General features: G+C 35.7%; 1 protein-coding gene across 1 annotated transcript in view; it reads right to left on the bottom strand.

Moving 5' to 3' along the window:
* Window positions 1-1,146: 1,146 nt before the first annotated feature.
* The window catches only part of LOC107571055 (attractin-like protein 1), a 176,083-nt gene continuing 152,872 nt past the window's right edge, over window positions 1,147-24,357 (bottom strand). The window contains exon 20 of the mRNA XM_016257333.1: window positions 1,147-1,293. Within this exon, the coding sequence (XP_016112819.1) occupies window positions 1,147-1,293 (147 nt within the window). The remainder of the gene's footprint in view (window positions 1,294-24,357) is intronic.

Below are 24,357 nucleotides of genomic sequence, written 5' to 3'. Positions count from 1 at the left end.
ATATAATCTGGACTTGATATAAAATATGCGTTGTATCTCCCAGTATATGCTGACCTATTAAGGTATTAAAAACGAAAAAGTCTATTTATAATTAAATCAATATTACCTATCCTAATCAAATATACCTGCCTGTAATTTTTTTATATATCTGTAGACTTTACCTGGTTTTGGTGTGTTTGATTTGGGTTGGAGTTACACTAGCTAAAAATGTGGATATTCATTTTTCTTACATCAATCTTGTAATGACCTCAGGGATATGAAAATGTGCTTAATAACAGCATGAACAACACATGACTTTTTTAGTATCTTAAGACAATGTTCGAAGTCATGTCTTAAAGTATATATATATATATATATATATATATATATATATATATATATATATAAACAAGTATTGCATGTAGAGCTAAGATGTTAAGTGAATGTTGAATTGAGAGTTCTCACCACACTGGCCAGGAGGAGGTGCTCCAGAGGATGCCCGTGGAAGACCCATCAAAACAACGGCCCGGGCCAGTGTTGCCACCTTGTGGAACAACTGATTAGTGCAATACCAAGTCAATGTGCTCGTGCAACCTGCAAGCGCATACTATTTTGGCTAAGAAATTTGCGTCATGTGCACCGTACGCGGACCCTCGTGTATGTATAAAAACCGAAGTATACCTTGGCCTTAAAAGTGGGTAAATGATGACAGAATTTTGTAGTGAACTATACCTTTAAACAGGCAAAAAATCTAACTTTTTATATAATCTGGACTTGATATAAAATATGCGTTGTATCTCCCAGTATATGCTGACCTATTAAGGTATTAAAAACGAAAAAGTCTATTTATAATTAAATCAATATTACCTATCCTAATCAAATATACCTGCCTGTAATTTTTTTATATATCTGTAGACTTTACCTGGTTTTGGTGTGTTTGATTTGGGTTGGAGTTACACTAGCTAAAAATGTGGATATTCATTTTTCTTACATCAATCTTGTAATGACCTCAGGGATATGAAAATGTGCTTAATAACAGCATGAACAACACATGACTTTTTTAGTATCTTAAGACAATGTTCGAAGTCATGTCTTAAAGTATATATATATATATATATATATATATATATATATATATATATATATAAACAAGTATTGCATGTAGAGCTAAGATGTTATGTGAATGTTGAATTGTGAGTTCTCACCACACTGGCCAGGAGGAGGTGCTCCAGAGGATGACCGTGGAAGACTCATCAGCAATGTTTGCACAGCAGCACAATTCCCAGAACATGGCTCCACAGCTAAGGGACCAGCCTGAGAGAAAAGAAAAGTGATTCATTCACTGTAAGACAAATATGGACTTTCCCTGCAACAAAAGCCACTAAACCCCAAGTGTAAGAATGATACAAAAGATTCTTAATTATACTAGCATTTCTTAATGATGACCAGACCTTCAAAATTCAGATAAAATAAATAAATAAATAAACTTTGAGTATGCCATAAAAATATTTAAAAGGTACAGTGGCACAAGCTCCCATGATGTCAAACACAGCGCCATTCACTGCAGGAAAAAAAAACCTTTGGGAAATTGTTATAAAGTGACTCTTGTCATACTACTGAATTTCCAGACATAAAATTGTTTACTTCAAATTCATGAAAATAAAAAAAATCACCCATAAGTCAGAAATACTACGTTGTTTTTTTTATTGCCCTTCTAGGGAAAAGTGTTGCTACACGCACTATGATATACATGTATTAGATGGCTGTTGTTCCAATGTTTAATGTATCTGTCCCTATACAAATAAAACATTAAATAAATAAATAAATCAGTACTAGTAAACCATGAGTCAATCTGCCAGCCAGGAATCTAACAACACTTTTTTATATCAGAGAGATTTACTTGGCAGACTGAGAGGCTCTGCATTTATTTTCAGAGGCAAACATTTCAGTGACTTCCCTATTTTGTATGTCCTCTGACCATATATTGTGTATTATCTCTTTTTTTGTGAATGAAACAGACACCTTTATTCAGCAAGCATGTATCAATCAGAATATCAGAATATGCATATTGATTTATGAAGCATAATGTGACACTCTGAAGACTGACGTAATGACTGCTGAAAATTCAGCTTTGTCATCACAGGAATGTATTGCATTTTAAAATATATGGAAATAGAAAACAGTTATTTTAATTTGTAATAATATTTCACAGTATTATTCTTTAATTGTATTTTTGATCAAATAAATGCAGCCTCGGTGACCACAAGAGATGTTTTTCGAAAGAGGAACGTTAGTGTGTATAAAACTATATAAACCTGATGACAGCATCTACTGCAAAATATGAGACTGACCATAATAACACAACAAGCTTGTATTTGAAACTTTTTCCTGCCCCCGCTTAAGAAAATTAACACATGTTAAAGCCTGGATTTAAGGCCATTTAAGCTTCAGTCAAGCCTTTCCAGCATTTCCTTCAAAAAGGCAAAAGTGCCACATTCAAAAATGCACTGCCGGTTTCCCTCAACAGCTTTCTGTTTAAACAAGTGAAGCAGTATCTGTAAATGGCATTGCTCTTTTCACCATTTCACACTCTTTCTATATAGACACCTGAAAGAACAGGCCGTGAACTGTATACTTCACAAGAACAGAATGCCTGAATGAAACTGTCATCAGTAATAGTCTGATGTAAAACTTGGTGGTTTTACACATGATCTCAAAACGTGATCTGAAATTGATGTAGAACTTCTAAAGTGCTATATTTTGCTCTCTTCACTTACTCAAAATGTTTTAAAACTCATATACCAAACCAAACAGTGTTTAGAATGCATGTGGAGAGGCAGTTGCCCTGGACTTGATGGCTAGAACCATTCATTTATTAAATATGACTGCTGAATATTTATAACAAGACATCTCGGCATCATTGTCTAAATTCATGAGACATAAGTATAATCGATTTGTTATGCCAGAAGTTCAACAGATTGAGAAGTCCCTCTTATTTCCCATCATCCCCGAGATGATGATCCTCCATTAGATAGTGGCGGCGTGATGGTCAATGAACAATAATTGTTGATTCAAAGCAGTATGTGGGTAATACTTAGACATCTCATATTTTCCCGATAAACAGCTCACCTTTCACCAAAAACAATGTTTTCTTTCACAAAATTCACTCCTGTCACAGATAATAAATACCATGTTTTAGTCGCTAATGCTCACATACAAACATTATAGTCCAATTTCCTTCGATTGTCACTCTGGATTATTTGACAACTATTAGCTTTTTTCTGTATGCAAAGGGCCTAATGCATTTCTTTTTAAGCCTGCAACAAAACCATGTCAGGATCCCATCATCTGTTAAGGCGACATAATTCTGATAGTTAAATAAGGGCTTATGATTGATTGAGTGTAAATGAGGGCAGTCCAATCCCTAAACTACACAGAGAAGCACCAGCAGGTGGTGAAAGTGGATTTCTCCTTCATTTGCATTTTAAGGGCTGTTTATAGTGCATAAACAAAATGGGCAGAGCTTTAAAAAATTAATGCATACAGTTGGCCCACTGCTGGGTGATTGTTTATTATAGAATCTGCGCTACATACATAAAAAGTCTGTTGGAATGACAGGAACCTGAACATAGGACAGAATTCTTCATGCTTCAATTGTTAAATGTTATTTCCATATTATTGCTTTGAAATGTTATACTTAACACCACCTTGCATCATATTTGCAACTAAACAGTTTAGTGTAAACATGAAGTAGTACATTTCTATGCCACAGTCTCCCAAATCACATGAATTCTGTATGTTTTCCTATCTAGACCATTGCAGCCTTCTGTGTTTTATAGATTTCTAAACAGGGTCCAAAATGAGCACTCGGCGAATGCCAAAAGTAAGTAAATATTGGCTTTGGTAAAGACATAAAATCTGCCAGCTTTAAATTTGTAAGTGATCAAAGAATATAAACTTTTGCGACTTATGCATCTTCTAACTTATACCTTAGAAGTGCATCTAAGGGTACGTGTACACAACAATGATGTTGTCAAAATTGAAGGGGGCCAAGGGGGTGGGGGCCGTCCTGATCTCTTTCTGGGGGGACCTATAAGATTAAAACATTAGTAAACATTAGTGCTGTCTGACAATCGATTAAAATATATAATTAATCTCACATTTTTCTGTAATTAATCATGATTAATCGCATATTTATAGTCACAATTTCACATTGAACCTCCAAATTAATGTAGAAACAACATAAAGATAGTATATTTTAAATATGTTTAAATGGCATCTTTTTACTAAGTAGTATATTATTAATGAAGTGTTGATACCAATACTGCTACCTGGTGTCTCTATTAAATAAATTTCCCCTCAATTTTACCTATTAATTATAGCCATTCAACATTACAGTATAATTGAAAGCCATTATTTTTTATATTTAATAGGCTCTGAAATATTAAGTGATTTTAAAACAATTTTCACATAAACTATAAGTTGTATATGCATAAATTATACAGATTAATCTTTATTCAAGCTACAAAAGTTAATCAGCGACTAGAGCAGTCGAGTGATTTCCCTTTTTCTTTTGTTCTTTGATTTACATCAATGACAGACTTCAGCAGGTTTTACTTTAAAAGCAGCGCTGCCTCTTTAAAACCTGATGCACATGATGCGGATCTGACACATTTCTTCTCCAAACTCTTTACAGTCATTTAAGACTTTATAACTCATTTAAGACTACGTTTACGAGGTTCCTCGCCAAAACCGTGTATTTTTACATAATTGTGCTTTCGTCTGTTGAAGCGCTACTGGTGCGCTGTCTAAAGCGGCTCCACCTTTTAAACTATAGTCTAATTCACTGCACCGTATCTGCGGCGTAACCCCAGGTATGTGTCGCCACATTCTCGGATTATGAAGAATAAAGAAGGGAATAGTTAATCTTCCAAAATGAAGCAGCAATATCTTCTCAGGTAAAAGTTATTAGAACCGTGTCTAGGGGCAAGCTGGCCATCACACTGCTCTGACCTTATAAGCCCATTTGTATCCTATTATTTGATTCACTCTTGCCGCTTATGACAGAACAGCTAACCAATCACGATGATCTTGTCTTCGGAAAATATTATTTTATTTGCATACGTCAGAAACAGCGAATCTCTTTAAAAACGGGCTGTTGTTTCCATTACAATGCATTGTTATATTTTGAAAAAGTTTTACACGCCAACTGGCGACTGTTACATATACTCGCCAATGCTGATTTTTACTCGCAAGTGTTAATTTTAGGCCCTGCGTATAAGTATTCACTCACTGTAAGTAAATCACTCACTATCAGTACAAACAGCAAAATGTTGCTTTTGTACTGTGTTTGCAAGTTGTCAGAAACAGCGAATCTCTTTAAAAACGGGCTGTTGTTTCCATTACAATGCATTGTTATATTTTGAAAAAGTTTTACACGCCAACTGGCGACTGACACTGTTACATATACTCGCCAATGCTGATTTTTACTCGCAAGTGTTAATTTTAGGCCCTGCGTATAAGTATTCACTCACTGTAAGTAAATCACTCACTATCAGTACAAACAGCAAAATGTTGCTTTTGTACTGTGTTTGCAAGTAAATGAATTGCAGACAAAGGAAAGTGCATATACTGTGAGAGCTTTACGACTATTGTTGTAATGGGTCTGAAGGTCACGGCTGAGGGTGAGCTGTTGTATTGAACGCATCTGACTGCACAGTCTCCGCTGTGGCCTCAGACCTTCTGACTATAGGGAGGTGTACAGTGACCGCAGGGGTCAAAGAGGAGTACAGTGTTTACTTACATCTAGTCTGAGGTATTCAGTGATAGAGATGCTTCACTTCAGTAGTTGCCAGCCAAAGCTTTTAACTTTTGATCTCTAATCAATGTCTGCAGCGTGGATGGATATATTTCTGTAGTGCACAATTACAAAAGTGTCACAGAGTATCTTCTCTTTTTCCTTTCCTTTCCTTTTCTTTTTAACTCTTTATTACCATCTGCCTCTTTTCTATTTTTTCCTCTCAAAAGCACACATTCTCTTGTCCCTTTATTCCTTTTCCTCTGACAGATGTGGCTAATAGGTTTGAGTGCTGAAGCGTATAGACTATAGCTGTTTTTCCACTATCGGGCCGAACGGTTCTCTTTGCTTAACTGTTCCATTCCATGCCAATCCGGGTCAGTCAGCACGGATACGGTTTCATTTTCCACTGTGGTGCTCATAACGGAGCTATTTGGAATGTAATAGAAATGTGTCAGTCGTTGCCTTGGTATCGCAAGTGTAACGTAAACGGCGATATGGACGATGAACAGATATTTCTGTTTTTGGGACTCCTTTTTTATCCGATATTTACTTCGTTAAATAACAGAAAAAAGGACACAACTCTTGACGCGAAAAATAAAATAAACAGAAGGTGACGACGGGTATAATATCAGTAAGTGCAAATGTTTCCTCCACAGACCAAACTGTCTCAGACATTTTTTTCTTTTTATATTGCACGTAGCGTAGCTGTTTACTTGGCTGTTTGATCAAATAGCACGCTTCCGCTTAGCCAGCTATGGAGAAACTTGTAGCCAGGCAACAGAGTGGCGACGTCACGCACACGCACTCAGAATTCCGGGCCGAGAACGGTTTGTAATCGTGCCGGGCCATACCAGGCTCATGTGGAAATACAACTGGAACCGTACCTGACAGTTCTTAGAACCGTTTGGCCCGATAGTGGAAAAGGGGCTTAATTAAACTTTGTGGCACCTATGTTTGTGTTAGGTTTCAGAGACGATGAAATAGGTTCCATTTAATCCTCAAATAATCCTTATCAGTTTCCAAATGAACCTGCCAAAGAACAGCTCCTTGGTAACACATGTTTGCACTCAGCAACGTGTTCATTTTTATGAATAAAAAAAAAGGAAAACATTTTACACAATGTCTAAACATTCTGTCTCCTAATTATGACATACAGTAATGTCATCTATGCAAATGGATGAAGCTACAAAGAGCTTACTTTGACAGCTAAACTCCATATTTCCATACTTCAGCATTAAATTGCGATGGGACCATATCCTCCCCAAAATCATCTCAAATAGCATAAACAAATAGGATTTGGAACATATAAATATTTATATATCATACAGTTAAAATAAAAAATAAAATAAAAATTTTAAATAAAATAAAATCTTCCATCTTATTCTGATTTTTAATCAACAGTGATAAGCAACTGGATTTGTCAACTGGTGTCTGTTTCTGTGTTTTTGATCAAATTTATTTTATCATTTGATCAACCTATAGCCTTCTTTTTTTATAGTTTATAACTATACAAATATTTATATAACAACATATTTATATTAGTTAGTAAAAATATGATAATGTTAGTTAGTAAAAACATAATTGTTCATTGTTAGTTCATTAGTAGTAAACTAATGTTAACAAATGAAACCTTACTGTAAAGTTTTACCAATATATGTTATTTTATGCAACAACGCAAATACATTTACATGAGTTTTTCCAAATATATTTTGAGGTGGCTGTGGAAATATATTCCTAGTTGCACCTGTTACAGTTGCTCCAGACACCGGGAAAGGGAAAGAAAGATGAAGTGAGCGGGAGAGAGAGTGTGCATCCAAGCAGGACTTGGCTTCTCTTGGGTGAAGCATTAATCTCTTTAAAAGCCTTCATTAGCTTAGATTTATCCATCCCCCACTCACTGAAGCAGCCTGTTCATCCACCAGAGCTGGGCAGGAAATTTTAATCCTTGTTAATAGTTGTTTTATGAAAATGACACCTTCAAGAAGAGGGGCATTAACAGTGAAGTGATGGACTCTTCATGACAGATTGATCAAGGGTGTGAACGGAGAGATTGACTGTTCAGAATGGGTGGTGAGGTGATCCAAATTAATCAAGCTAAGTAATACAGTATATAAATCAGGAAGGAGACACGAGGCGCCTTCAGAGGAGGACTTCAGGGGCCAGTTGAATAAAAGGTTTAGACTAGTTTTACAAGTTGGTCATCAATTTTTTTTTGGGGGGGGGTGGGGCGTGGTGTCGGGGGTGGTACACTCAAAAACAACTGATACAAGTGCATGCAAAATATAATACATAAAAACATCAGAAGAAAGTCAACACTTATATTCTCAAAGGAATTTTTACGCTCAACTAAAGACTACCATTAAAATCTCCCTTTGGATCAACGGTGTGTTCTGAATTTATGTTTTGATATTGGAATATTTGACATTCAGAAAAACAAAAGTCATGTTAAAAAGTTGCATTATGTGCCTTATGTGGTAGAGCTTTGCTTTTTAGCAAACTTTCTGCATTTCACTCTCTGCCTTCCCACTCCAGAGTGGCTGAGCAGCCCCAAGGGGCTCTGACTGCTCTATGAGAGTTTGAGGTAGGTGGTGTCCTGAATTCTGAATGTGCGGTCTCCAAACATTATGCACCCACATCGGTCTTATGTTATAGCCAGAACTTCCCTGAATGTGAATCTCCTGCTCCGCTCTGAAAGACGGGCTGTAAAACAGTGGGAACGCTAGTGGAGCGGCCATCAGGTCTGTGAATCATCGGGAGATAAAGTGTGAAGCCTTTGTCATAAATGAAGAGATAAAGAGGTACTAAACACTGAAAGGTGAGGAGAGTTCCTGTAGCTCGACTGTAAGAGCATGGCACTAGCAAAGCCAATGTCATGGGTTCAAGTCCTAGGGAAAAATAATGCAAAATATACACTTTGAATTTAAGTTGTTTTGGAAATTCATGTCTGACAAATGAATAAATATTCAATTGATGAATTAAAGGAGAGTGAATAGGGAGAGAGAGGGAGTGCTGATCAAGTAGAGTCAAATCCAAAACTATTCAGTTGAGTATGTAAACATGTTCCATGTGTCTTTGCCATATTTTCTGTCAACCAACACAGATGTCTACCCTTCAAGAACTGGGATGTATATACCGTATGGAATGTAAAGCATGATCAGCAGAGCTGAGAAAACATTCTGGCACAATAGAGAGCAGACTCTGGTATTTTTCTATTTTAACATTATTGATACCAGATTCGGTTGGGGCAACTGCATTGAGTCCATATTTTGAGGAAAAACATTAGAAAATATTTGGTACAATAATCTAAAACAATGAAGATTTGTTTTAACAGTTGAATACATTTCTAATCAGAATGCAATATTAAACTGAAGACATTTTAGTTTTGAAGTCTTAGAAAAGTGATACAGTAAAATGTGTTTTAGGAAGTCAATCTTAAAGCCAACGCTATGCTATAGAAAATATTATATAATATTTCAGAAGCCAGTTTAAAAAAAAATGCAATTCTTGTTAACATATTCTACTGATTTATTAGCTACATAACTACTGGAATCCACATAATCATATCAAAGCACTTTTGAGTGAGACACATTACTATAAATGTGTCTTCTAAAAACCTAAATGAAAATGTAAGGCCTGCAGACTCCACTTACGGGCCCATGTGATGCAGAGTTACTGAAATCATAACAATGGCTACGTTTACATGTACAATTTTTGGTTAAATCGGACTGAATTCATTCCGATTGATGAATCTGAATGTAGTGTTTACATGAACGCTAAATACATTGATCACGTTGATGTGTGTGTTTATATGTCACAAGCAGTGTTGGGCAGTAACGCATTACTTAGTAACGTGTTACTGTAATTTGATTACTTTTTTACTAGTTACAAGCCGAGGTCTCTCTACGTTACTGCCGCGTTACATTGCTGACAGAATGCAGTGTTTTATAATCTAGAGATTATAAAAAGGATGTAGCACACACACCATTGAGTCAAGTGCCAGTGGATTAGAGACCTGCTCTCCCGCAAGACCCGCAAGACCCGACAGAGTGACAGACAGAGTGACGGACAAGACTTGATAGGCGAGTGCAGAGACTCGTGTGTGTGCGTGGGATGCGTGAGAATAAAATGATTCACGGGACTCCCACAAAATAGAAATATCTAAACATAAAATATCTAAAACAAATAAATTGTTATTAATCTATTGCACAAAAACAACATGAACTAATATAAAATATAGACGATTAACAGGTGCAAGCGTATGCAGAGTTTCTATTTAGGCTATAACACGTGTTTGCAGTGTTGAGCAATGCAGTGCTGAAATTTGCCTGCTCACGAATCCTCATTATAACACGAATTGTAGACATCATGAAATATTCATTATGCTTATATTTATTGTGTTATTATAACAGAGATTTGTGAGATTGCGATGACCTGAGATGTCTTTTAGAGATTATAAATACAGCGCTCTTTGCTGGCATTCTGCCATGCCAAACCATGCACGCAGCAGCCGCTGCTTTAGTTAAAAATAACAGTGTTCTGTGAATGTTGATGCTTTAATAACAAATATTTATCGGGAGCGTGTAGTCCTATGCTGGGATTTCATAAATTTCATGGAGAAAAAAATAGCGTAACTAGTAATGTAACTAATTACTAATTACTTTCGAAATTAAGTAATCAGAACAGTAACGTGATTACTTTTAAAAGGAGTAATCAGTAATTTGATTACATTTTCAGAGTAACTTGCCCAACACTGGTCACAAGCTTCAAATCGGAATGTATTTTTTTTTACATGCGCACACTGCACAAATATAGAGTTGCTCACTGTTTGCACATAATAACCACTCTCCTACACGGTTTATTTATTTGTTTTTAACAGCAGAATTAATATTTATTAATTTATGGATACATATACAAGTCATTACGCTCTTTCTGCGTCATTGCACATGCGCAGCGCAGTTCTCTCAGTTTCGGGGGTTCAATCCGATCGAGTGTTTACATGCACTCTCAATCGTATTAGAAAAGGAATAAACCACCCCCTTCAATCCAGAGCTCAATCGGATCCATTAAGGTGTTTACATTAAGGTTTTTCAGTCCGGTTGAGCAGTCAATCCGATTACAAATGGATTATTTGGTTGCATGTAAACGTAGCCATTGATCCCAACATTCAGTTCTATGAACACTATGCCCTTGAGCGAGGCACTTAACCTCTTGCTGTACTAGTGAGACTCTGTAATTAGTGTACTGTAAGTTGTTCAGGATAATAAACTCCTGCTAAATGACTTGTAACTGCCTACTAAATGACAAGCCATTAGACAAGCAGTAAGAAAACGTAAATTTAAAGAGCGGCATTTGTAGGGGTGGCCTCAGACCATACTGTAGTTAAGACTGTTTACTCTGAAGTCCTCAGTCTCTTCCTCTACCTTTGAGGAAGTCTTGAAGACTCTGCCTGCACTATATGAGAGCTAAAAATTCACTGCATCTCTTCCACACAGTGATAGAGGTTTGATGGTGAAATACTCACTCGACTTAAAAGAGGCCTGGCTTTGATATCCCAGAATAATGGCAGTGTCTTGGTGCCAGTTTTAGGGCACTGAACCAAATAATGAGGGGTCGTCAAGCACCCGGTTTTAAAAGCACTTTTACTTAAATTGCTTAATTCAGTGCAGTCCAGCAATTTATGTAATAATGGATTCATGAATTATTCTGTTCTGCTTGTGTCTCATGAATGAACATTCCATTTGAAATATCATATTTACAATGTGATTAAAATTAATAAATTCATATTCATTTCATAAGTTCAAAATTGGGTAAAAATAAAATACAAACGCTGTGCCTTATCAGCATAATGAAATATTACAACAAATTATAAAACCCAATGTTAAACCTATAAAACATACACTACCCTTCAAAAGTTTGGGGTCAGAAAGCTTAATCAAAAAACAGTAAAAATGCTAATTATTATTACAATTAAAATAACTGTTTATATATCTGATTTGGTGCTCAAGAAACATTTCAGTTTTTCTGCTTAATATTTTTGTTATATAATTTTTCAGGATTATTTGATGAATAGAATGTTCAAAAGAACAGCATTTATTTAGAATTGAAAACTTTTTTAACATTATTCATGTATTTATGATGTATTTTAATCAATTGAATGTGTCACTGATGAATAAAAGTATTAAAGCATCATACTGACCCTAAACTTTTGAACTGTATTGTATAAATTATAGATTAAAAATACCTGGAGACAAACAGAGAAGGCTGTTGCTTCAGTAACAATTCACTTTCAGTTTGAGATTACTGGTGGGCTGAATCCTGTAAGTAACGGGCATATAGTGTCCTGCACACTTTATATTTCTTTATCAGTTCAGAAAGAGTGGACTGATGCCCTTTCCAGATCAGATTCAGAGTTTTCTGGTTAAATGTTAGAATCTCTCTGCCCTTTAGAAAAGATCCCTACACACTCCTCATCTACATAATGAGCATATTTTCAGTAACAGGAGAACATGTTTGTCAAATCTAGATGAATTACTGTTTACTAGCAAACACTCAGGAGATTTAGGCTTCTTTAGATTTCCATCAGCTCATTAGCTCATGAATAAAACCATCACAGAATGTATAACTGGTTGAGTGGGATCCAGTCTCACCACTACTGCAGCATGCACTGCCTGGTTGTGGAAGGATATGTGAATAACAACCTTGCAATATTAATAAAATATGATTTTACATTTATGTTAGATGCAAGCTTGTACAATAAAACAAATGCAAATTCCAAAATATTATGGCAATACTTTCCAATAAATTAATGCATTAACTAACATGAACTAACAAATGAGCATATTTTACAGCATTTATTAACCTGTTAATATTACTTAATAAAAATGTTCAAGTTAGTTCACAGTGCATTAACTAATGTTAACAGATACAGCTTTTGATTTTAAAATGTATTAGTAAATGTTTAGATTAACATTAGCTAATATTAACTAAAGCTGGAAGTATTATTAATGTTAGTTCATCTTAACTAATGTAGTTAACTAATGTTAACAAATGAAACCTTAATGTAAATAGTTACCTATATTGTTTACACTGATGTTGTAAATAAAACAAAGATCATTGGAGTACATTTTACAATAACATATTATTTCAGTCTTTCTACTTCAAAATGTCACATTTAATTCTTTGTTACTTGCCATTTCTTTCTAATTAATTGTGAAACTTACTAGCAATTTTTGAGTGAAAATTGTTTCTACACCATTTTTTTTCTTTACAGTGTATGTGGACCAATGTGTATTAACTCTTCACAGTTTTGGTTTGTTAGTTCTGGTTTAGAGTTTGTTTTTATTCTGTTTCTCTGATCTGTTCAGGTTTGAGGTTCCTTGTTAATCTCCTAGTCTGTTAATTAGTTCAGTTCTCCTCCGTTCTCTCCCTGATTGTTTCTATGGTGTTCAGGTGTGTTTAGTTAGGTTCTCCCTTTGTTTGTCTATTTAAGCCCTGTGGTTCTTTCAGTTCATTGTCAGTTCTACGCCATGTTAAGTTGGTTGTTTTGTTCCTGTTCTGGAGTTGTATGTTAGTTTCTAAATAAAGATGGCTGCATATGGATTCTGTTTCCTTTCTGCTGCAACCAGCAGTGACAATATCATGCCTCATTATTTATTTATCATTTTATGCAACATTTCTTTGGCTTTAGAAGCGAGAATGTGCATTCAGCTTTTTATGCTGACAAAATCATATATTGATTAAGGTTTTGATAATCAAAAATACCTATTATTTATTACACTATAAGCCATAAGTATTACATTGAATTAACGTTCAAATAACTTTACAATTAACTTAATACAATAATAACCACCAGATATACATGTTTAAATAATATATTGTAAAAATCCATCAGGGTTAAGCTGAGTCTCGTACTAGCCTAAAAGATCTCTGGGCAGCGTGTAAAAAAGTTCAGGTCTGTGTTATGTTTCAGTCAGCGTATCAGGAATGTTATAAAACTGAGCAGACTCCACGCCAGCCCGTCATGTTTGCCTTAGGGTGCCAGGCACACTTACTCACGCACCTGTCAGTACCATGGGAAACACATTAGTGTGTGTGTGTGTGTGTGTGTGTGTGTGCCTGTTTGTGCTGAGTTGGCCTGACAGAGAGCAACAATGCTGGAAATGATTGGAGTTGAGAGGAAGACAAGAAGGCAAACAGGCCATCTGCTGGTCGAGACAGAGATGAAGAGAGTGTGAGAAAGAGATGCTGAGAGAGAAAGATGGGGAAAGACAGTGAACGTGAGAGAGAGAGAGGAGAAAAAAGGAGATTAAATAAAATAGAGGGATGCAGGGTGGCTGGCAGGTTATCCGAAGCGTGTCAGAAACACTCTCGCCGGGTGTCTTTCATTTTCAGCCTGCGAGCTGCAGTCAGGCTAGCTGTTGTGCTTCTAGTTGCCTTGTGGCTGTGCTTTCCTGCACTGAGTGGTCGAAATCAGTGCTTTTTAGCTTGTGGGTCTCCACTTAAAAATGGGTCAAATGGGTAGCACCCTGTTCTTATCAAGGTGGTCTATGATACCTGGAGAAAGCTACCTGTTTGGAATCACCATTCATCTCGATGAGTGCTATATAGGTGGGCCTTTGGCTCAAGCCTGGAAGGTGTTTTTTTTTTTTTACTACCTCGATTTCTCACTACATTTTTATGCCTGGTAATTTATGTCACTAATTCAGAGCTACAAACTGCCCTATAAAATCTGATGCATTTTGCAGTTTATTCTGCAAAGAATTAAAAGCTTGTATACTTTATTGAAGAAATGGCTTTCAACACCCATAAGAGAAACTACAGGATCCCATTTGCTGACTGTTTGGTCAAGATGCAATAAGCACTGAATATTTACAGAAATATGTTGCCAACTTTAAGAAACAACTCTGACCACTTCCAGATTTTGCTAAACTTTTTAATTAAGATACGATGCCATAGACTTGGGTAACTCTGGCAAATCCTGCAAGTATTTATTTGTTTGTTTATTTATTTTGTTAATTATTTGAAGCAATTTAATGGTCTGTTAACTTAGAACAAATGTATTTTTAAGAAGACACGTAGCGAGTCAATGACAAAACTGTCAAACAATATACAGGAACAAACTCTTGTTTAATTTTTATTATTATTATTTTAAACTACCATCTTTGAAGTAAACAAACTTCCGACCTTTCAGCATGTTAGTGGAATTAGTAAAAAAATACTATGATAAAACAAATGCACACACACACACACACACACTTTCACACAGACACACACACACACACACACAGACACGCACAAATAAAAACACACACACACACACACACACACCTGAAGCAAAACCAGTTGAGAACCACTGCATTTACCTTGCAATAGATAGAGCTGTTTTTTTTTTTTGCTGAACAGCAGCCTCAATTTCATGTTTCTCCAGTGAAGAGTTACTAGGAACGCTGTTAATTTAGTTTCAAAGGAAATACGGAGTTACTATAGTAACCTTTGAATCAGAATTGTTTAATGGCCAAACATAAAAAATAACTGCAATCAAGTTTTGGCTCTGGTATACAAAGTAACAATGTCGAGCCAGTTCACAAGCAGAAAAGATTTTCTCATGATGAAAGAGAAACTGATTGTCCTTTAATTTAGTTTAGACCCTCAAAAAGGGTCACTTTAATTACAGAATAAGAAAAATATGCAATACTACATTTTCAAAATCAACTAGACATTGGGTTGCCTGAATCAATCAGGTAATCAATCTTTTGGAAGGAAGGAAGCCCTGAATAATGTATATACCATATCTGACAGCAAAGCACAGTTTAAAGCACTGCCTCAAAAATAAAAAAAAAGATATCACAAAAAAACTACAGGACTCACTCATCACTATTATAGAATGCAGCTGTCATGTTATGTATAACCAAACTATGTGAGCATAACCATATTCAGCACTCTATACCAGAACTGACAGCAGAATTCTGCCACTCTGTGAACGTTCCCAGAGAGAGAACACAAAAGACAGAGTGAAAAACATATATAACTGTAGGGAGTTTGCCTCTCCACTTTCCTCCCAGCATGCTCCAGGCCTCCAGTAGTGCACAGCACAAGGTCTTAGGGGAGCTCACTGTGTTGGTTATGTGGAGCTCCACAGACAGATTCATTAGCCAGTTCCTGGGAATAAAAAAGGACTGTCCTGTCACAGAGGCCCATTGCCAAATTTCCATTTTAATTGCAGAGAGGGAAACAAAGAGATGGAAGGAGAATAAGTGTATGGTCCTATTACCTCGCTGGGGTAGAGTCTACATGAACAACAAATTAATCATCTCCCTAATGCTAGGCAAAAGCCACCACTTCTACCCTCCAAAACAAAAGGTGGAGTGTGTCCTTCACTCCCTCTCCCGCTATTAACAGTGAAGATGAATGTATTTTCAGAGTCTCAGACATGGGCGGCTCACAAGTGCGGAAGAAAAGCAAGCATGAAACATTACACGGCCCATCATTTCAGAAACTGCTTGCTCCAAATCGAATATTGATTTTTTTCGGTTCTCTGTGAGAATGAAGCTATTGATTAAAAACACGAAGGGAGAGAAGGAACACATATGTCATTAGGAAGTAAGATAAACTCTTAATGGAGAGGCAGAGGCAGTTTAAGGAAGTACTGAAAAAATTAAATTCACCGATGCAGAAAGTTACGGGTGCGAAACCAACTGCCGTCTAAACCTGCTTCGACATATGAATGCCCTCTGCCAGTTATGGAAGATGATGCAAATTCAACCCAGGGCCGTGTCGTCTGCCACGAAGACATCTGTTGTTGATGAACAACATAATTACTTACAGTCTAGGCAAAAATAAAGCTTTGCATAATAACATATTTGAGCACAGATTAAAGCCTGTCAAGGAGCCTTTATCACAGTTATGCGTAAAGTGCCTCTGTCTCTAGAAGATACAGCAAACTGGCAAGTCTTTACTCCTTATTGTCTTTCACTCTTTCTCTTTTAATCTCCCTTCCTTCCATTTAATCTTTATCTATTTCACACTTCTGTGTTAGCATACAAATGGATAAATATTATGCATGAATATTAAAATTCAGGCAAAAGCAAAAAAAATTATAATAAATGGTTATTGTAATAAGCAATAAATGTCCATTTAATTTTTCTGCCATATCAATATCAATTATATAATATCAATTTTAATAATAAATATTCTGAATGCCAACTAAGTTGCTTTGGATGAAAGCATCTATCAAATCCATAGAAGTAAATGCAGTATACTGTAACAGCACTCCTGGAGAACTTTAACACCTTTCAGAATTGTAAGAATATTCTTAAGAATCAAAGATTTTTCTTTCTTTTTTGGAGACCTTTTGATCTTTAGAAGCTAAGAAAGAAGCAATCGGGATTTGCAAAGCCATTCTTGATGAGCAGTAGCATTTTGGATGAAAGCATTTTTCCTGACAGGCCCCTTCAGGGGTTTTGACCTAAGACTCTGAATCTCCTTGACAAACGAGGGTTTAACTCTTAAGCATTACTAATCTCTAGGGCAGACAGGAATCACAGCCTTTTTCCAACAGCAGTACGTCACTGAAAAATGACAGAGGTGTCAATTCAGGTCAGCCAGATGAAAACGCGTGTGAAATGCATTGGAAGTACGTTTACTTAGAGATAACATATTTCATAATGACATTAATATAGATTCAATTTATTAGTCTACAGCTACTACCCATGTATTGTTCTCCATTGGGAGCTAGGTGAACAGTTCATGACAATCAATCAGTCGATCAATCGATCAATCAATATACATACATAAAATAATTTTACCTCCATAAATCTAAACTACAGTAATTGTTGCGGTTATTCAGTTCTTGATGATAGAAGCATAGAAGGACCATTTTTAAAGGTTAGTGATTAAAATCACCCTTAAATCCAGCATATTGCTCTAAAGGTTTAGTGGTCTAATGATGCTTGAGATTGTGTTCCTTAAGAACAAGTTCCCCTTTTTCCAAGATCAAGCAGGTTGAAGTTCCATTTAGCAACTAGAAACAGAAACAAATTGGTTTTAATGTTATTTACAAAAATCAATTAGTTCATAAATTGCATAGCAATCAATTTATACATTTAGTTACAATAAATGTATTAAACATACATTTATAAAAGTATCACAATGTATACATGTGTGAATAAAATCTATTTATTTCAGACAGACAGGCAAAATAAAGTGAGTGCAGTGTCTGTCAACTAAAGTTGTTTGAATACACTAACTAATTGTTCCAGTTGTTTTATTTAAATATAAACATTACTTATCAGTCATCATGGAAATAACAAAACTTAATGACCCAAAAATATTTTAACTAAACTTTCACCTGAATATCATTTACTTTTTCCCCATTTACCACAAAGGTGAAAACTGTGCGGGTGTCTCTTATCTGTGCTGAATAAACATACTGTACTGTATACCACATCCATCAACAGTAATTACACACACTGACCAATCAGGCCTTCATGAGAGGATTATAAGATCCACTCTTATCTTTTCTGGGCAGAGAGAGCTCAGGTAGAGTCAAAACACAGATTGACATTATTATATTATTTTTAACATACTGGTAAAAAATGTATAGCCTGAATGCACTGTAAGTCGCTTTGGATAAAAGCGTCTGCTAAATGTATAAATTATAAATTATTATAATTATTAATTATAATTAAATTATATTAGACTGCTAATGGATTGATTGATGAAAGGTTTATGACCCCTGGTCTACAACACTATTGAAGCAGCCCCAACGGCTAATGGCTCTTTCCCAGACTCTCTTTAACTAATATTGGCTGAACAGCCAATGAAACTTTGACTGCAATGTACAGTACTGATGGAGAAAGCTTGTCAGTAACCAAGATCAAAGACTGATGGGAACTCTTGCCTGCAGGGAAGCATCTAAAAAATGCAACTCTCATGGTGGAAGTCACAATGATCATAGATGTCAAGGGACCTTTCTCAGCATATATTGATAATATGTGATTAATTAAATGAGATATCATGCAATTTATTCAGATAATGTTGTACTTTTTATATATATTATTTAATATTAAATAATTGAGGGGGAAAATGACTGAACTCCTATAACTTTGCAAAACTATATAAATGACAACAACAGTTTTCCCATCCATACGTTTACGTTCGCAAACATTCTATCAACATCCTCTTCTCCTTGTCATTAATGTGAAAGACAATCTTCCATCACCTTGTACAAGCATATGTTGACTTGTTAACCTGCTGTGTCAGTGGGACAACAGACTGAGAGACTATTTAGTTTCACCTGTCAGTCTTTTGTAGCCCAAGAGAACATCTGGTTTGGATCTATCTGGCTTGTGCAGCAGAGAAATGTCTGTTTTACAGTAACACGCAGGATCAGCTGAACATGAGACGGGCAAAGTCAAATATCTCGAAACGGGGAAGAGAATGAAGACAAAAAGCTGCTAATATGGATAGCAGACCGTGGTCTGTGTCTGCACTTTACTGAGCATTGCCTTTTGACACCAATATTGGGCTTGACTGAGAAGAATCCAGATGGAGGTGAAATGTCCTCCAAGGGCACTTTGACCTCAAGGGACCATGAACGACTAAGGTCAATGTTCAGGTTAAGGATCAGTTAAGTAGGGTTTTGAGTTTTGGTCAAGTCTAATTGACATTTGCTAACCTAGATATAAGTGTTAAGTGATGTAGTCAAGGACTAGCTATAGGTCAAATCGCACACTGAGTTGTTCAGTCTTTAATCTAGTTTAGGAGACTGATGCAAGATTTGATCTATGAATGTAAATGAAATGTGTGTGTTTCTCTGTGGGTCATTCCAAGGAAAATACAAGTACACTGTTAAATATGGCAATGCCCAAATCCCACTGACTCTACAACAGTGAAATCGCTACTTATACTCAGTGTTGCTCTGAGCATGGTTGAGCTCTGAGGCAGCTGTAGGATTTATGAATGGCTCATAAAAACCATTCACGGATCATCGATCTAGGAGGTGTTTTGGACAGAGATGAGAGGTGACAGAAATCAGCACCCTGACAAGACACACATTAGAACCGCAGAGCTAAGTATTATGTTGAGCTTGCTCGAAGCACTGCATAGACTATCTTTGATTAAAGTGTCCAAAACCTGTGAAATATGAGATGGAAAGACCAAACCGATGAACCTCCCCATGTCTGCTGATATCATAGATTTTACTATACGGCTGTTTCAAGGTGAAATGTGCCACTTCTGTGTGCCTATTGTCAAACCGCTCAAACAAACAATGTTTTGAAAATGCAACATGGTCAAATTGTTAATGGCCCTGTTCCTGGTAGATGTAAAAATAGCTAAATAAATAAATAAATAAAAATAATTTAAAACAAATTCACACAAAGAGTAAAAATAAATAAATAAACAAAATTCAACTAATCAAATCGCAAACAACAAATCAAACCTAAAGAAAAAAAACAAACAAACAAAAACAATCAAACAAAACAAAAGAAAAAAGGAAGAACTAAACCAAAACAAAATACAACAAACCAATCTAAAACAAATCAAAAGAAATCAATGCCAAAATGAAAACAATGTGAATAACAAATAAAAAAAAAAATGAAAAGGATACATATTTTATATGTAATCGTTTTGTGGACAGCAATGTAAGGCCACATATACACTGCAGCTAAATTTGGTTGTCAGTTCACCTTTTAGTGCTTAATCCAATTCTGTACATAGTTCAGTAATTTATGGTAATGACAACTGCATTCTATGACCCAATTAACACCCCAAACATTTCTGTTCTGTTCTGTATACACAATAAAATGATAAAATAGGGAATTCACTCCTGTATTTAAATGCTGTTGTCACTTCTAAAACTTTCTGTGGCCTAAGATTTCTCAGTATTCTGAATTACTAAAGAATGAAGATCTGCCTGCAGGGAGGAAGAGAAAAACTGTGTAAAGAGAGTCGGTGCCCTTCAATGTCATCCACTGCTGTCTGCTGATGAGCCAGACATGACAGACAGAAATAGAGAGGAGAACGGAGACCTTTTTTTTTTTGCTTACGAGTGTTGGCACTGATGCCGCTATGTATTTGAACAGCTGAGATTGTTTTGATAAGAGCAGTCCAGAGACAGACAGATCACAGAACAGATGTTTGGGTCCCTGCTCTGTAGACTACTGTTGTCATCTCCCTGATCGCTCCCACCACTCTCAGCTTCCTAATATCAGCAGCACATTTGGCCAGAGTACAGCGAGTAACTGACACCTAGCAGAGAGGTTGAGAGAGATGTTATCTCAAGGAACGGATTAATATTAAAACAGTAAAACTACCAATTTGAGAACGATCAATACCTGTCTTTCCATCTAAAAACTTTAAAATCCAACCAAAATCCAACAACACCTAAACTTAATAGAGCATTACTTTAAAATCGCAGAGTGAATTTACAGAATGCTGATGTGCAGAAAAGAAGAAACTGACATGTGGCCTGAAGCACTGTATGTGTCCTTGCTTACAGTAGATGCTTTGAAGAAAACTGAAGGTGCACTTAAGTTCTGTCTGTACTTAAGTTTCTTTGTCCCAGTGCTCATATTGGCATGGACTTTGTGAACTTCCTACATTAACTGCCTCCTAGGGCAGCATCCTAACAGAGATGGAACCTCATAAATGACTGAAAGATTTATTAATTTCAATAGAGGGTGGTGTTAACCTGTCAGGAACAGGAATAGCACATCATTCTTGGCATGGTGCTCTAATAAGAAATAACATACATAACACACATAATATTGGGTAACAGAAGTTAATTTTGAATTAAATGTTTTTAATCCATTTATTACAGCATTTAATTAATTATATTTATAATTACCAGTTCTTTCGCTTTACCTGCCATCTTGCACTTATTTTAATTTTTTTCAGTGTTTGCCGCAGTGCATTTTAAATGCTATTTACAGAATGTACACTACTGATTAAGATTTCTTAAATAAATTATTACTTTTATTAAAAGTGAGAGAGAGAGTGAAAACTTTCTATTTAAAGAATTTTGAAATGCTGATTCAAAGTTTTCATAAAAATATGAATAAGCAAAATTGATTTCAACATTGATAATAATAAGAAAAGTTTCTTGAGCAGCAAATCAGCATATTAGAAAGATTTCTGAAGGGTCATTTATAAAATGTAATTACAGATATTAAAATATAAATATTATTTGACTCAAAATAGTGTATTTTTAAATAAAATAAATGAATAAATAAATGCAGCCTTTGTGAGCATAACAGACTTCTTTCAAAAACAAATGGTTTCAAATGGTACAGCACATTTTTTTAAAAACGTTCCTGCCTGCACGTTTAATGTTTTAAAGCCTGTGAATGTGTACGTGTGTTTGTTTGTGCATGCATGTGAATAATAGTTGCCTTTCCCCAGTCAGACAGCTCATAAGTGTCATAAATAATCTTTATCTCCACACCACCCACTGGAGGTAAATACAGCACATTAAAACATTACATCTGAAATTGATTCATTTCTCCCAGCATTACAAAAACACTGGACTGCGATCGATCAGTCCACACAAAAAGCGAGATATGCTTGCTCTGGGCTGTGGCTTCATTAGTTTTATTACGTCGTATGGAAGTTATATGGACACTGATCTGAAGATTTATGCTAATATCTCACCTCTTGTTTTATAATACAACAAGGTCATAGAGGCTGCTGCAATCAGATGTGGCACAATAGCATATCTAGCAAATGGTAGCCAGTGATTTACTTGCTTGTTATTTCATGCTTGTCGTTAGATCATATTGTGGAAAACTTCCATAAAATCCATAAATAATTTAAAACTCAAGCAGTTATCAACAACTGAGCGCTAAGGGGATTATTTGTGAATACCATGTTCCTATTTAGGATAAATAGTGTCTTAAATAATAAAATAAATAATATATAAAATAATAATAATAAAATAATGTATATTTATCCATTTTATTTTATTTATTAATTAAATATAAAATAATTTCAATAATAGTTTTATATATTTTTTCCTATTTAATTTAATTTTAAAAAATCACCAGAGGAACATTTACTCTGGTGCAACAGATGTTGTTTGCACCTGAAGAGTTCTGGAGGTAACAGTGAGGACAGCTCAGTCAATGAAAGTTTCTCACACACTTCAGTCTCGATACTGAGCACAGCAGGTCTAGCACACGCTTAGCACTCAGTATGTTATTCCAGCAATCAGCAGTTTGGTATGATTCAAACTGGTATGATTCAAACAGGATTGGGCGTATTTTGAAAGCACATCTAGATTTCCATACATATGTTCATAGAGCTCTTTTCCAACACACTTCCCACACAGCAGCACCATGCAGATGTATGCGGCGCAAGATAAAGGAGCCGTTCGATAAATAACAGACTGCCAAACATTGACTTTTATAAGAGGTCAATGATTGCAGATGGCATTTAAAAGATCCTTGAATAAGTCTGCAACTTTGAAAACAAGTCTGTTTTGAAGAAGAAATCTCACGGCATATCAGCAAAATATATCAAATCAGTTCAGCTGGCATACTATCAACTTTAATCACAGTCTGGTTAAACCAGGTAAAATGACAGAGAGTAAAGCTGATGTCAATTAATAACTGTTTGAATTGATGTGATTTTCATATCAATAGTTATAACATGTCTCAAAGAAATTAAACACTGTGAAAAGAAAAGTAGTTGAAAATAGTCAAAAGCTGTCTTTATCTCTGTGGAAAATACTTGGACTACAAACATTTCCACTCTAATGGCAATAGTCAATGTGAGAGAACTGGCATTCATCCGCAGTCTGTGCTTACCAATCAACTTAGGCATGAAATGTGATGATGGCCCTGCTCTTTGGCCTTGCTGCTTAACGAGTGAATATTCACCCATATATTATGCAATTATGCTAAATGGAGTCTACACTGTTACACCAGATGTTGTTTAATCAACCTCTGAATGAGGAAATAGCTGTAAATTCACGGTTTCCACTATCTTCTATTATTAAAAAAATGCAAAGGCTGAGGACAGTATTGTGGAATAAACTCAAGTGATGAGACATAAAAGTCTACAAGTACTGAGGGGCATATATTTGGAAGTAATGCAGTGACAGGAAACAAATAAGATTATATATGTCAATAACATCTGTAAAATAAGCAAATTAGCCAATTTTGATTAAATGAAGGGTTGCGTAAATTAATACACCCTTGATTAGGTACTTAATATGTCTTCTGAGTATTCTACTGACCCTTCTTGGCATTGAGTGTACAAGTTTGTGACAAATCATCCCATCTATCCTTTTTAACTCCTGGAGGATTACCTCCTTAAATGTGCCGATTTTAATGGGGAGTGTTGCTCAACTTGTCTCTACAAAATCCCCCACAGGTCCTCAAGAATGTTAAGGTTGAAGTTTTCCTCCTTGGGGAAATGTAAGGTCATTGTCATGTTGAAAAATACCCAACATTGCAGGAAATTGCGAGAGGGTACCATCTTCTAATTCAAGTTTTTGTATTACATCACATATCCCTAAGAACTTCTCAAGCACAGAACTTCAGTGTGGGAACCAGGCACTTCTCACTGTACTCCTCCCC

Source organism: Sinocyclocheilus grahami, unplaced genomic scaffold, assembly GCF_001515645.1.
Source record: "Sinocyclocheilus grahami isolate Dianchi unplaced genomic scaffold, SAMN03320097.WGS_v1.1 scaffold1544.1, whole genome shotgun sequence".
NCBI classification, from domain to species: domain Eukaryota; kingdom Metazoa; phylum Chordata; class Actinopteri; order Cypriniformes; family Cyprinidae; genus Sinocyclocheilus; species Sinocyclocheilus grahami.
This window is presented reverse-complemented; position numbering and strand designations above follow the sequence as displayed.